The sequence below is a fragment of the Pungitius pungitius genome, chromosome 7 (assembly GCF_949316345.1).
Source record: "Pungitius pungitius chromosome 7, fPunPun2.1, whole genome shotgun sequence".
Lineage (NCBI taxonomy): Eukaryota > Metazoa > Chordata > Actinopteri > Perciformes > Gasterosteidae > Pungitius > Pungitius pungitius.
Genome location: NC_084906.1, coordinates 13208815 through 13224114, shown reverse-complemented (window position 1 = coordinate 13224114; position 15300 = coordinate 13208815). Strand labels below are relative to the sequence as shown.

At 42.4% G+C, this 15300-nt stretch overlaps 1 protein-coding gene across 1 annotated transcript in view; it reads left to right on the top strand.

Annotated features, from left to right (window-relative positions):
• Nucleotides 1–15300, top strand: part of nr5a2 (nuclear receptor subfamily 5, group A, member 2) — a 61296-nt gene that overhangs the window by 34269 nt on the left and 11727 nt on the right. Inside the window, exons 6-7 of the mRNA XM_037469996.2 lie at nt 43–162; nt 3778–3925. Of these exons, the coding sequence (XP_037325893.2) occupies nt 43–162; nt 3778–3925 (268 nt within the window). The remainder of the gene's footprint in view (nt 1–42; nt 163–3777; nt 3926–15300) is intronic.

The window sequence follows — 15300 nt, the reverse complement described above, 5'->3', positions numbered from 1 at the left end:
CAGTGGCTTCTCATGTTGAACTCCTGTTTTTTTTTTTATCAGGTGGATGACCAGATGAAGCTGCTGCAGAACTGCTGGAGCGAACTACTCATCCTCGACCACGTCTTCCGGCAGGTGATGCACGCCAAGGAGGGCTCCATCCTATTGGTCACTGGCCAGCAGGTGAGTTTATTAAAACACGACCGGGAAACTTCGCTTCCATCTACCTCCACCCTTTCCTCCAAAACCAACCATGCTTCCCGCGGCCCTTACAGAACTCTGCAACACCTCAACATTTCCCTTGAAGCCGTATTGATCACTCAGCCTCACAGGAGTCTCCGCTTCATTAAAAATAGATAATGCTTTATAGATATATACTAATGTCACCAGAATAATCAATTCAGCTTTTTTTTTTTCTTCTTCTAAGTGCATAAACACTCTGCCAGTGCACAAATGAAGCACCCGGTTACGCATGGTGCAGCACAGTGAGTGGGCGGACAGATGAGAATGTGGCTAAGTATGTTATTTTCTGTTTTACCGGGGCCCTTAAGAAACTCTGTGAGAGACGACGCTTGAGGCCCGAATTGAGGTCCTCAAAGCCTCAGGAAACTGTGATTCTGTTTTGCTTCATAAACGCACACACACGCATACACACACACACACACACACACACGCACACGCGTGCACTGTGAAACTGTAAACACACAAACCTGAGTAGGCCGGGAAGACTCCTTCAGTATTCAGTGATTTTCGTAATCTTATGCAGACACAGAGACATAAGACTGCTCATCATGAATATGCCTCTGACCAGTGGCATGGCGGTCAGTGAGAGGAGAAATCATACATTACTGATTGGCTGGCTCTTCAAAACATTGCTCTTCAACAAAATGTTTTACAACAATGGATACAGAGAAGTCCTACTTTATTTTCATGATGCTGAATGAAAACAAGGTTGAGCTGTTCATTTTCAGAGAAGCTAAGGAAGAACCAATATGCACACTAATAGGTGTAGAGAAAACACAGAAAGGGAAGAATGAAAGGATTGGAGGAACAGGTGGAGAAGGAGAGCTGGAGAAATGGCAGAGGAGGGCAGAAAAGAGGCATACGCACAATGAGGGCACGAAACCCCAAGATGGATGACAAGGAGAGAGAAACTGATACAAGTAGAGGACGAGGAAGAAGAGAAATATGGAAGAAAATGAGCGTAGAGATGGAGGGATGACAATGACAGAACATGGCAGAGTGGAATTAGGAAAAGGGCAAAAGAAGCAGAGAGGAAGAGAAAAAAACATAAGAAAAAACGTAACCACGAGAGCCAGCACATAAGGAAGGGCGGACTAGCGAGGACAAGGAGGGGAAGTTAAAAGGTGGTAGGGGACGAGAAGGAAGAACGGAGGAGATGAAGAGAGGAGGGACTGAGGAGATGATGAGAGCAGTTTGTAGAGGCCGGCGCGGTAAGGAGGAGGGCCTAATAATCAGGGGAGGCACAGGACGGCAGTTTCGTTTGCATACCGTGGTTAATGAACAGCTGGTGTTGGGCAATAGGGAATAATGTGTGTGCCTGTGTGTGTGTGTGTGTGAGGCTCTGAAACAGTTCATTATTTCCTATTATTCCCTGTTTGGCCAGGGGTGACAGCCCAGGGATAACACCAGGGATATTTAGAACCCAGTAGCAGCATTAACCAAAGCAAACGCTACACACGCATAACTAATCCCATAATGGCTGTTTGGGCCAACCTGCTGGGCCTTCATAGGCCACACGGGTCTGTAATGTGTCAACTCAATGATATGGGCCAATCAGTTATTTAGGATAAAACGTAGATTTTCTTTGAATCAATCCTCGCCTTTGCTCTTGTTAGTCAAAGCCTGCACTCGTACTTAACAGGAGATCCACGGCACAAGTAGATTCGCTGTCATACAATCTCTGTCCTCTTCTCTTTCGGCCAGTTCTTCACATGACAGTTCCTGTTGTTTCTTATTTTCTGTCATTCTCTCAACTATATCATGCTGTCATGTCACAAACTGCAGCGAGACACGGCCATGACTGTATTTTTGGGATGTGGGGAGACAAAAAAAAGGCTTGTTCTTCATCCTGTCACAGCATCAAACGTACAAATGTGCGCAAACACGAAATGACAAAGATCGGTCTGAGCTGTTGAATGATTAAGCAAGGCCTCACAGCTTGGCAGCCAGTTTGGGGGATGAAAATCCTGATATTCTGATAGCACAACGCACCCGGTGTACATGAAATTCAAATGATGAAGAAATGCTAAAACAGAAGTTTCTTGGCCAATAGTGGATTTCTGTGCTTTCAAACAAGGTACATTTCCATCCCTGTGTACCACACACATCAAAGCCCTCCACCCATCAAACCGAGCTCAGCTCAAATATTCATCTTTAATGTTCTGTCAGGGCTGTTTATTGTATTCATGATGGGTTAAGATTTGAAGGTTTATTCATATATTTACTCTGCAGGTCTCTCCAGGAGGGATAATAAAGTAGTATTGATTGATTGACTGAGGCACAGGTCACCAGGGTTAGTGCTAAGTCTGCTATAGTGACATTATAGCATTTTTTTTCTTCTCTCTTTTTACTTGAGGCTAGAAGGCAATAACCCAAGGCATCACCATCAACAGTCCAATCCTTCAATGAAGTTATTTCATGCACAGTTGATTTTATGTAAATTGATTGACATCTTGGAAGGGGGCAGTGTCTGCTTTTCACTGAGTCATAACTCTTAACCGTCTCGAAGGTGGGAAGGAGGAAAGAGGGAGAGGCAAAGGAGTTAAGGATAAATCGAAAGAGGAGGTACTGTAGTGTAGTAAGCGAGAAAGACAACAAGTACAGGAGAACATTTACTCTACTTGAACCTCACAGATGAGAAACATGTTCCAAACAAATCTCCTTACACAATGAATTAATTCAAAATCCGGGGTCGTTTTTAATTGCAAATTGAGGCTCACAGGGACCCTCTTTTTCCCTGAGCTTTCAGAACTGCACACGCCAACAACTACCTTCCCAGGGAACCCCTAGCACAGTCAATTATGGTAATGAATTGTCAATAAATATGAAAGTTTAATATGGTCTTGCTTACTTTGAGTGGCAGCTAAGGACTTGCCTCCCAGACAAATGTGCTGCGGCTGCACATATGAAGTGCACCGGAAAAAAGGAGTATGTGTTTGTGTGTGCATGGACCGATGGGTTGGACCCCACCAAATGGGTTTATGTGTAATCTATCAATCTATTAATCTATCTGGTTGTTTCTCTGGATGCATGTTTTTGTTTTGCTGTGTAACAGAAAAGGAGAGACAGAATTTGAACTTAATGCTTTTGCCAAACACTGACAGCATGTTGTCATAAAAAAAATGTTAAACCAAAGCATTGACCCTGTAGGTGCTTTTTTGACACATCCACCAAAGTCTCACACTGACATACCCATTAAAGCTTTTGACTGTGTGTTGAAAGTGCCGGCACAGGGATTTCTAAATCATTACATATATATTAATGGTGCCTATGTGTTCAGGGTAGAGTCATGTGGTTCGTGGTTCATGGTTATTGGTCATTTTTGCATATTGGGATTGAAGATATATTTTCATTGATTAAAATATACCTCATGGGGATAAGCATCCCAAAGAAATATCCATGCTTACACAGTGAAACATCGCCATTTGTAATCACCACTGTCCTGTTGTCTCTTTTGCTGGCTGCCCTTGAAAAGAAGCTATGGCAGAGTACACAATCCGTCGTTTTACCCCTTCAAAGCATCTCTTGATAAACTACTCTCCCTGCTCATTCCAGGTGGACTATTCAGTGATTGCGTCACAGGCGGGAGCCACCCTCAACAACCTGCTGAGCCACGCCCAAGAACTGGTGGCCAAGCTACGCTCGCTGCAGATTGACCAACGGGAGTTTGTCTGCCTCAAGTTCCTGGTGCTCTTCAGCCTCGGTGAGTCTATGAAGCCAAAAGGCACTGCATAAAGGTTCCTGGTTAAGTGTGGTGTTAAAGTTGCTGCTGCCTAGGTATGAGAAGTGGATGATTATCACGTTGATGCAAGTGATAGAGAGGCAGGAAGGATTAAAGAGGAGGAAATGGAAGTCGGAAAGTGGGAACAGGAAGGGTGTGGAAAGGAAGGAAGGAAAGAAGGAAGGAGCAAAGGAGACGGTAGGTCAGAAGAGAGGCCCGTGTTCTGGAAGGGACAACGGAGATAGTGAGGAAGGAAGGAATTAGGGGCATTGTGCTGCTCTTCCAACAAGACGAAGGGAGCCAAGCTCTTACACACAACTACTAATTCAAAACAGGGGTTAGCAGTCCCCATATGGGAAAAAAATGATACAGAGCCGGGTCAGAACCTACATTTCTGGTACTCATTATAAACAGATATGAATGCTTCAGCATTAGAGTCCTGGCAACAATAATCTCCAGCCCAAATGAAATACTCCAAATACAATTTAACTATGGTAGGCTAATATTATACTATTAATATTAATTACTACAAACACAATATTAGAGAGTGAGGTAGGAGTAAGAACATATTCCATGCAGATTTGTCCAGAAATGTAGAACTTGAATCACCAAAAGTGCCATATTTTTACGACGCTTTACGCTACAACAACATTGGAAGTATCATCGCACACAAGCAGAACGCGCTGATTACGGTGATATAACTATCATTCCACTCAGACAAACATGCCGAACTTCCCGTACAAAACTGATCAAGCCACGGAATCAAAAGAATCATAAATGTGTCTTACCTTTGTTGTTTTTCACAGAATTCATGGATTTAATCTGCGGTTTTTGAAATGAGGTCTCGTTTCCCGTTCGTAGAGGTACATTACTCAGTGTGAGAGAGGCAAGATGGCGGCTCAAGCTTCTGGGCGGGTTTTTTGAGCCAATCACTCCAGACACTCTACCTGTTTTTCAAAGTAAAAGCGTGTGGAAGCCCAGGATTGTGCAACCTTAGCCGTATTCAGGCTGCTTAAATGAATCAATAGAGAGGTGGAATGACACAAATCGGCCGATCTTAACTCGACTTATAAAGAAATGAACAATCTGAGCCAGCCGTTTGCCTGACGTGAGGCCTTCACAAAACTGTAGATAATACACTGACTTTGAATGAGTATATATATATGAATAAAATATATATGTTTCAAAAAAATGAAACCACATTATGTAGGAAAATTATGGGAGAATGTAGGAACAAGACAGGATGGCAGATTTTTAGGGAAACATGAATATTTCCTCATTTAGTTGGGGTCACAAGTTAGGAGGGGACAAAGGAGGAAGACGGAAGATGATGTAGTGCAAGAGAGTAAAAATTGGCGGGACAAGGAACCATGAAACTTTTGAGATGGACAGCAGGGAGGATGCTGAGGCGGGAAGAGAGAAGAGACAGGGAGCATGGGATTTGTAAGTGATATATTTCCAAATGAATTTAGTGACAAAGAGAACAGTTACAGTGATGTGTGTTTGAGTGTGTTTAAATCCCTAAACTCTTTTCCATTGTCTAAACCAAGGTCAGACATTGCCAAGAGACTGTCATCTATGTCTCTTACCTAACAAGTCTTCAAAAATGGCCTCTTAAGAATACACACACACACACACACACACACACACACACACACACACACACACTTGACCAAACCTATATTACTGGGGCCAATGATGTCAAGGTAGCTTCGCTCAACCTGAATACTCTATGGCACTGAATACATCCATATGATGGATATTTTCGTCATCCTTAGTTAACCCCCCCCCAAGGATTAGGGTTTGTGTTAGCGGTGTTTGTGGTACGGCGGAGAAAGAGCGAGGGACGGGATGGACTGCAGTGGAGCTTTGGAGTCTGTGTGTGCATGCGCACGTTTTATTTGTTTGTGTTTTTTCACGGCGTAGGGGTGTTGATGGGGCTCGGGGTCTAAATAATTTGGCAGAAACATCATCCATAATGAAAGGCTCACCTGAGGGATGTGTATCGCCAACCCAGTCTCCAAAAAAAGCGTGAAATGGCTACGTTGGTCCACCGTGATAAACGTAGTCATGTTACGTTTTCCCCCAAAATAACGTTACTATGTTACGTTTCTTTTGGCCCATTCATTTACATTGCTTTGCAAATAGGTCACGTGACTATCAAGTTTCCCGGTAGCGAAAAGAAAAACATGGCGGACGGTCAGCATAATCTCCGTGAAAAACACAATATTTTAAGAAAGCATCAGCATTTGTATGCATTTCGATGGCATTTCTAGCGAGAAGTATGCGTTATTCTTTCATAATCTTCTATCAGAGACTGTAGAAGACCTTCCGTTTATTCGTTTCTGCGAAGATTTGAGTGTCCCTTTGGCAAAGCGTGGCTACGCAACGCCTTTAACGGCGCATTATTAAAAAAACACTTCCAGTGGGGGCGTTACCGTAAAGAAGCGTTCAGCCTTAAAGCCACTAATCGCCAAACAAAACAAACTCAAAGCACTCGAATCACATTATGACTTTTTAAACATAAATTCCGTTATTTTTATGAGTTTTCAATGAAAGAATGCATCATTTCCGGGGGTAGGCATGCCCGGGACATCCCGAATTATGGGCAATTTTGATTTGTCCAGCTTTTTGACAGCTCCAGTCCCGACTTCCAATCACAGCCTCCTAAATCAATGACGCGCCTAAAACTCTCGGATCGAACATTACGTCTTGTTTACATGGGAAAGGGGGGCGGGGCTTCGCCCTCAGAGCGGAGCGTCATTTCTCGCTCCACACGTCTCCTCTTTTTACTGGCCAGGAAAACGGGCGATCTATCCCACGTGGGTCTGGCTCCATTCCATTGGCTCTGACGAATCCATAGAGAGGCGGGACTTATAATTTGCCCGGCAAACGGAGAGATTTGAGCTGCATTGCTTCCACTGTGCGTGAAGTGGCCGTGAGGCCTCCACTAAAGTCTCTCTCTATTTGTTCTGCTTTACTCAATAAAAGTAAAACCTTTACAGATATACTGTCCACACACTAGGCTAACATAATGGAGACTTCCAGGCTTCGTCCTTTATGTTTTATGGGGATAAAGCCCCTGTAAGTAGTTTTTTCCCAAGCAAATCTGAGTTTCTTCTTTTTTTGTGTGTCCCATACAAATATCAAAATATATATACTGATTTTCACATCCAAACACACTCACTTATGTTCCCTTTTATCATGACAACAAGAAATTTCAAGATATACCTTTTGCTTTCATAAATCATACAGTGTGTAAATGCCCAGCAGTGTACGGTCCGGGGGCCCCTATCGGGCCACTTGTTAGATGGTTCGATTAGTCTATCACTACTATACTTTGATCTGACGACTAATTTGCACATCATGCTCGTACCGGCATGGCTTCGCCCTTCCCAGGCATAGTTCATCATCTTCCGGGGTCCTATAGCCAGTGTTGGGAAAGTTTACTTTCTACATTAACTAGTTCAAAGTTTAGTTTACAAATTTTAAAAAGGAACTAGTTCAGTTCATAATTCAAAATATTTGAACTAAGTTCACGGTTCCAAAAAATGAACTAGTTCAGTTCTTTTTTTCCATACGTTGCTGCGAGCTATTTTTTTTTTAAATTATTGCCACAGCCCAGAACCACAGACAGCAATTATTTTATCAGTTTTAACACTGAAGCTATGCATCAGATTTAATCTTCTTATCCAATTTGAATCCTTATCCAACCAGGGTTTACATTAGCATTGAGGGGACAGCATTTCCCTAATGATTCTTTGATGCTATGTTGCTGTCTATTCACTCCACACTAGCAGCAGTTGCAGAGTTTACCCCTACACTACATTCTCAAACACATGCTGCTTAAATGGTCTTTTTTAAATAAGGAATTATTAAAAGAAAAACAGGACAGTAATCATTAAGGTGCAAATGTTTGCAAAGAAAGGTCAGATTCCTCCCATCCTCACCGACCTTGTCAGTAACTTCATAAACTCTTTAAAATTATTATACGCCGCCTCTTTGCTACACTTATTAATGCGCGTTTATGGTGTGTTTTCTATAGAAATCTGGTACCCCATTGAACATTAAGCTGAACGAACGCGCCGTTCATAGACACCAGAATGAACGAGAACAGTGACGTTCATCGGGCATTAATACAGTACGTTGAGTTCACGTTCGCCCAAAATATCAACAAGTTTATGAACGCGTTCAGGCACAACACTGTCCCAAAAGGGCCGGGATCGCACCTCACCCAGCATGCCTCGGCCTTCACTTTTTTCACTACAGAGTTTTGTTGCACCCTGTGACTCCGGCGTTAGACTCCTTCGACTGAGTTTTAAGATGGGTTGGATGGGTTACTGACTAAAATTTATGCCCCCACCCCCTAACTGCCTCAGGGAAACTTGTAAATATAATAAGTCAAATAAGTCAAACAAGCAAGTTGTATCTGGTTTAACCCTTTTATTCCTGTAGGCGTTTTTTAGGTCTCATGCTGGAAATTGCATTTACACACTAAAACTAGGATAACGCATGTCTGATGATAGTGACAGTGAGTCTGTCGATCAAGATGAGGATGGAGACATAGTAGAGGTTGAAAATCCTCCTTGTTGAACACCCCACAATACATTCTGTGCTCCCTCTGGCATAACATTTCTAATGATATCATGTCCCCCCCTTCAGTATTTTAAGACATTCTTCAGGTTATTGTAGGCCAGTTGAATGTGTATGCCATAAAATTTGACACAAACAAGCCCTTTAAGTTTACATGTTTTGTATGTGGATTTTGTACATACAGTGTTGGTCATTTCATTTCTTTGTTTAATATTTTTGAATTTATGTTTGAATCCATTTGTGGTTAATGTGCTCAAAATGCACTACTTTCTTAATGCTTACATTGCTTGTTTGACTTATTATATTTACAAGTTACCCTGAGGCAACAGACCTAAATCAAGTTAGGGGGTGGGGGCATATATTTTAGTCGGTAACCCATCAAACCCATCTAACAAGTGGCCCGATAGGGGCCCTCGGACCGTACACTGCTGGGCATTTACACACTAAAACTGTATGATTTATGAAAGCAAAAGGTATATCTTGAAATTTCTTGTTGTCATGATAAAAGGGAACATAAGTGAGTGTGTTTGGATGTGAAAATCAGTATATATATTTTGATATTTGTATGGGACACACAAAAAAAGAAGAAACTCAGATTTGCTTGGGAAAAAACTACTTACAGGGGCTTTATCCCCATAAAACATAAAGGACGAAGCCTGGAAGTCTCCATTATGTTAGCCTAGTGTGTGGACAGTATATCTGTAAAGGTTTTACTTTTATTGAGTAAAGCAGAACAAATAGAGAGAGACTTTAGTGGAGGCCTCACGGCCACTTCACGCACAGTGGAAGCAATGCAGCTCAAATCTCTCCGTTTGCCGGGCAAATTATAAGTCCCGCCTCTCTATGGATTCGTCAGAGCCAATGGAATGGAGCCAGACCCACGTGGGATAGATCGCCCGTTTTCCTGGCCAGTAAAAAGAGGAGACGTGTGGAGCGAGAAATGACGCTCCGCTCTGAGGGCGAAGCCCCGCCCCCCTTTCCCATGTAAACAAGACGTAATGTTCGATCCGAGAGTTTTAGGCGCGTCATTGATTTAGGAGGCTGTGATTGGAAGTCGGGACTGGAGCTGTCAAAAAGCTGGACAAATCAAAATTGCCCATAATTCGGGATGTCCCGGGCATGCCTACCCCCGGAAATGATGCATTCTTTCATTGAAAACTCATAAAAATAACGGAATTTATGTTTAAAAAGTCATAATGTGATTCGAGTGCTTTGAGTTTGTTTTGTTTGGCGATTAGTGGCTTTAAGGCTGAACGCCTCTTTACGGTAACGCCCCCACTGGAAGTGTTTTTTTAATAATGCGCCGTTAAAGGCGTTGCGTAGCCACGCTTTGCCAAAGGGACACTCAAATCTTCGCAGAAACGAATAAACGGAAGGTCTTCTACAGTCTCTGATAGAAGATTATGAAAGAATAACGCATACTTCTCGCTAGAAATGCCATCGAAATGCATACAAATGCTGATGCTTTCTTAAAATATTGTGTTTTTCACGGAGATTATGCTGACCGTCCGCCATGTTTTTCTTTTCGCTACCGGGAAACTTGATAGTCACGTGACCTATTTGCAAAGCAATGTAAATGAATGGGCCAAAAGAAACGTAACATAGTAACGTTATTTTGGGGGAAAACGTAACATGACTACGTTTATCACGGTGGACCAACGTAGCCATTTCACGCTTTTTTTGGAGACTGGGTTGGTATCGCCCCCGGCAGTGCCTGTTCAGGCCTCCCGTGAAAGAAGCCCGACGCAGACGGCGCAGCGCTGGACGAGGGGATCAGTGTTGGTGCAGGTGGTGGTGGGGGGTGGGGGGCGCGGGGTGAGGAACGGGAAGGGGCTCAAGTAATGTAAAGCTGGGAGATTTAGAATTCATCTGATTAATACCTCACACAGCTGAATGGAGATGTGAGGATGAGATACAAAGTGCATCACGTGTGTGTGGCAATGAGAGAGCACGAGTGCGTTCATGCATCTGTGTGCAAGCAGACACAACCAGGGCCCATCTTGTGATGGGACCCACCCTGAGTGAACAGCTGAAGGTGAGGCCCAGCCTCTGTGTCTGCTCCGATCACACCCACCTTCCAAATTGGCCATTGTTTTCATCCCGACTGCACACCTGCAAAGTTTTGTTATGCACGTCACACGGTGGCTTCCACAGACAGGACTCACTTGATGTGCTGTGATGTGCTGCGTGCTGGCTGTCAAATTAAAATATTAGACTCCTTTTTTATGATCTTCATTTGATCCTTAACACAGGTTTCTTCATTCTGTGCTGGGGCACTGTGCTGTCTATCATGATACTGGTTTAACACGGGGAGCATTACTACTACTCCTCACCTATGTTAGTCATGCAGGTAGTGGTTTTACTGTCTCCATCTCCCCGCCTCTTCTTCTTTCCCCATCGCTTGTGTGTCTCAGTATTTCTCCTTCCATCTGTCTTCATCTCTCTCTCTTTCTGTGATTGGATCGGTCACCCCCTCCCTGCCAGAAGAGCTCTCGGTTAGGCCAGTTGTCGATAAAGACAGGGATATAGATGCCGCTCCATTTCAGAGGCGACACTTGTCATGATCTGTGTGTGTAAGTGTGTGTTTGTTTTCTATGGCTCTCTCTATCCCCTGTCACTCTTTGCTTGTCTTAAGAGAAGGCTTTCACCCTCTACCAGCAAGAAGATTATCTCTCTCAGAGCATTGATCTCTTAAGTGTTTGTAGGACTGTGAGCAATGAATGTGGCTGTCGGGTGTTGAGCAAGAGACCAAAAGAATGGCAGAGATAGAGAGAGTGAGTGCTGCATGGGGTCAGAGTTCAGTAAAGGATCACTAGGATCATGGTGTCGGTTCACTGTTAATGAAACGTTGATTTCCTTTAAAAGACTTAGAGGCCTAATAGAACAATTAGTGACATAAAAGCCGAGAGGTGAGAAATGGGTCAAAAGTTCAAATTCAAACTGGGAAAGGTGAACAGAAATACTCTAAACTGCACTCTGCAAAAATACCAGTAAAAATCGGAGTTTGTACCAGGCAAACCACCAAAACTCATACAGATGTATGCCGATGAACGCACACAGACAGTTTCCATACAGGCAGCGATAGAGGTCAGAGAGTGTTCAGCCAGCAACCGCGGGTCACACCCCATCGGGTGTAATTGGGTGAGACAGGCGCTGCCAGTCCGAGTCAGCGAGAGGAGAACCAGAGGAGCTGCCAGAGCAGCGCAGGGTGGTAAATGCTCCCAGCGGACAAAGCAGATTTGTGGACACAGCCCTAAATAATGCTCCCATATTGAAGTCTTTAGAAGGAACAAAGCCACTGAAAAGCCCCTAAAATGTAGAGAATTCAGGCTTGGTTTGATTCTTTAGGTTTGATTGATCTGAAGCATATGTTTATATCACATTAAGTCACAGTATTTTGTTTTTATTAACTCTGCAAATCTAATTTCCCTATGTTTCCCTATATCTCGCTATATATTAAGAATTAAGGACAAAAACTGCATTGTCCATTGACTCTATTCATCAATATGATGTGTACAGTAATGTTGGCTGTTTTTCATTCAAGGTCAGTGATCAAAAATCAGTTCCGTTTTCCATTCTTAAGAAACCAAGACAGCCAGTGATTCAAGAGCTGCCTCAGCACCGCATTAACTGTCTGTCAAGTGATTAGTCAGGCTCTGAGGTTGGAGTTTAGAGACACCAACCTATTCATCCCTCCCGCCTTCCATCCCTCACCATCATGCAGGCCCTGTGCATTGTCTCTCCTCTCATTGCTCTGCCCTTTCTCTCTTATTTTTCACATTTATCTGCGTACGCCTCGATTTATCACAAGTCCATCCCCCCCATCTTCCCACTTTCGCTCCTCGTCTATCTTATCGCGCATCTCAACGGCCTTTTATCTCTTTTCCTCATTCCCTCAGCTTTTCCTCCACCTCTCTCCTTCTTTAAAATGTCTTAACTACAGACATTTAAACTGGCGTTTAGTATCTGTCTATAATTTCCTCCCAAAACTTTGGAAAATTTGCATAAAACATGCCTGGGGTAACTTCACCAATCTTTAAATATTGTAATTTAAAGTTGACATCATTTTGGAATGAATCATATTATAGTATTTTTTAGAATTTCAATAAAGCATCCTTTAAAAAAACAAAAAGCTACACCCTATAGATTTTTTTCTCTCTTATTTTAACTGTTCACTTTTCCATTCCTACACCTATCAACTCCCTCCACCACATGTATGGGATCTCTCATGAGCATGTTTAGGGTGCAACACATTGCACATTGGTTAGGTGCACGACGAGGTCAGACACCAATCTGCTGACAGCAATACAAAACAAAGAAAATGTGGTTAACCGTGATGAAAAAATAAAAGGATTCTCTCTCTCTTACTTTCTCTCTTTATCATATTTTCTTCCTCCACACAATGAGAGAACAAAAATAAAACATGTAATTCCCAGACAGGAATGTCCTAATTAAGCAACAACAGAAGCTGCTCAGAATCAATGCGCTGATCCCTGGCTAGTGAGCAGGGGAGCTGGCTAATTCATGCACACCACCCACCCCCTCCCCCATTAAGGCTGGCCAATGCTCATTTCCTGTAATAAACCCAATCATTTATGGATTGATTAACAATATGAGGCAGCGACGATTGAATATTTATATTCATTTAGAAAGGGCAAAATAATGAAACATGTAACCAGAACAAACTTTAACAACTTAATTAAAAGCAACATAATAGGCAATTTCTTTACTGAAGCTTTTTACCGGGATGTAAATCAACAGAATGGACTCATCATCAGTAAATTTGACCTGAACAATACATGTATAAAGGTACGGTTAGTGTGGGTATGGATTCTTCTGGCTTACAAGAGAACTTGACTCATGAAATATTCCTTTTTATGCTCTCAAAAGGGACCAGGAGACAGCAGAAATTAAAAAAAGGACTATCAAAGCATAGCCTATATCATCTGCTGCTACTAGTAACTGTGATCATTTAGAATAGAAAATAGGGGACAAAAAATCTGCTCACATTGTTGGGGACGCACATCCTACACTCAAGTAAAGATTTAACGAAGATACACTGTTTTTTCAGCATGTGTATACGGGGAAGCAGGTCTAGAAGCTGTGTGCATTACTGCGATGAAGCACACATTAGACTGCATTAGCAGTCGGGCTAACACTGTACATAGTATATGGTTCTTAAAGTGCAATCCATTCAACGAGAAACTACATCTAGTGCTTTTTCATCACCCTGCTTTTGGAACTTGGTGAAGTGCACAGTAACAAACACGTGCTGATTGACATGTATTGAACTCTCATTCTTTAACACATCTTTTTACCCCTCCAATCAGCTTCTATTGGACGTCAATGTGACATAGAACACAAACAAAAAAAAATGCTCAAACTTTGTTCCCGACAGAAAAGCCAAACCGAGTTAATCATTGAGTGTCCCGACTTTTATACCTCATCAGAAGTAGGTGGAAGTGCACCCTAAAACAATGAAACTAATACTTCTGCCTATTTTTCTGTCAATTTTAGCCAAAGAAGTACTTGTTGTGTAGGCAGCTCCTGATGCCGGCCGCCACTTTGTAGGGAATTCCATGTAATAAGGCTGCCTAAAAGGCTTTCAGACTGTATCAAGCAATAAAAGCTCCAGTCCACCTCTATAACCTGGCAATACTGCAGGCTGTCGGCATCAAGCAGCAGTTGGGGTGAGTTGTGGCTGTGGGGATGCGGAGGAAACCTTTCACCCTTGACCGTACTCACCCTTTAGATTGAGCCTCATTTCTCACCTGATACATGTTACAGTGATGATTTCAACATTTCCCAGATAATCTCCAAAGCATCTTTCCAATTTGCAGCTCGATCTTGCCTTCTTTCTTTCTTGTTTTAAGTGACATTCTTACACAGATTTATATGCTGATCTGGATATGGTGTTGTTGACACTGTTCTTTATCTGGTTTAAAACAAGGCCCGTTATCAGAGAGTAAAGAAACATAGTGGGGCCCTATGTTGACCTGGAGATTTATAAATTGACAGGACAATTGAGTGATAAATAAGGGATGTGATAAATAGCTGTGGAAAATAAAGGGGCGGGTCTGGGAGATAAAGAGCATAGTCTACTGCTGAGTCCTAAGTCCTATAATGACTAAATGAGTAACACAGGTAGACACATTTAAAATAATAAAAGACTTACAATATGCATAGTTTTATGCAACCAAGAGTACAATTTCGAATAGTCTGCAGAAACCGCAAGGAAAACCGCATTATAGCTCAAAGATTTTGAATGATCTTAATTTAAACATTTGAACACTTGTCTAATGTGTATCTTTTCCTAGTGGAATAGAGGAGTATATTTGTTATGTTTCATAGGTTTTCCTAAAGGCTCAAATGTGGGGAAGGTAAAACTAAAGATGCACTAAAAAAATGCTGTAAGAAAATAGTAGTAGTAGTATTTGCAATGTAGCCCCATCTACTTTATAACCCTATAATTAGCAAACATACTTGAGTAACACTACCTTTTTTTGAACATGCACTATCACTGCTCAAGTACAATAATATAAGTCCAAAGCATTTATCACAAAAGTATTAATCTTTACCACTCCTAACAGTCCTAAAAGCCCGGTTCCCATCTGCAAGGTGGCAGTTGGATTTAAAACACACATTAACTCACTGCCCTGCCGAAAGCGATACAGAACATATACCTTACACCTCTCCTCCCCTGCATCAATACACTCACTAACTACCGCAGCAGTGAGCACAACCAGACAAATGCCCCGGTAAGA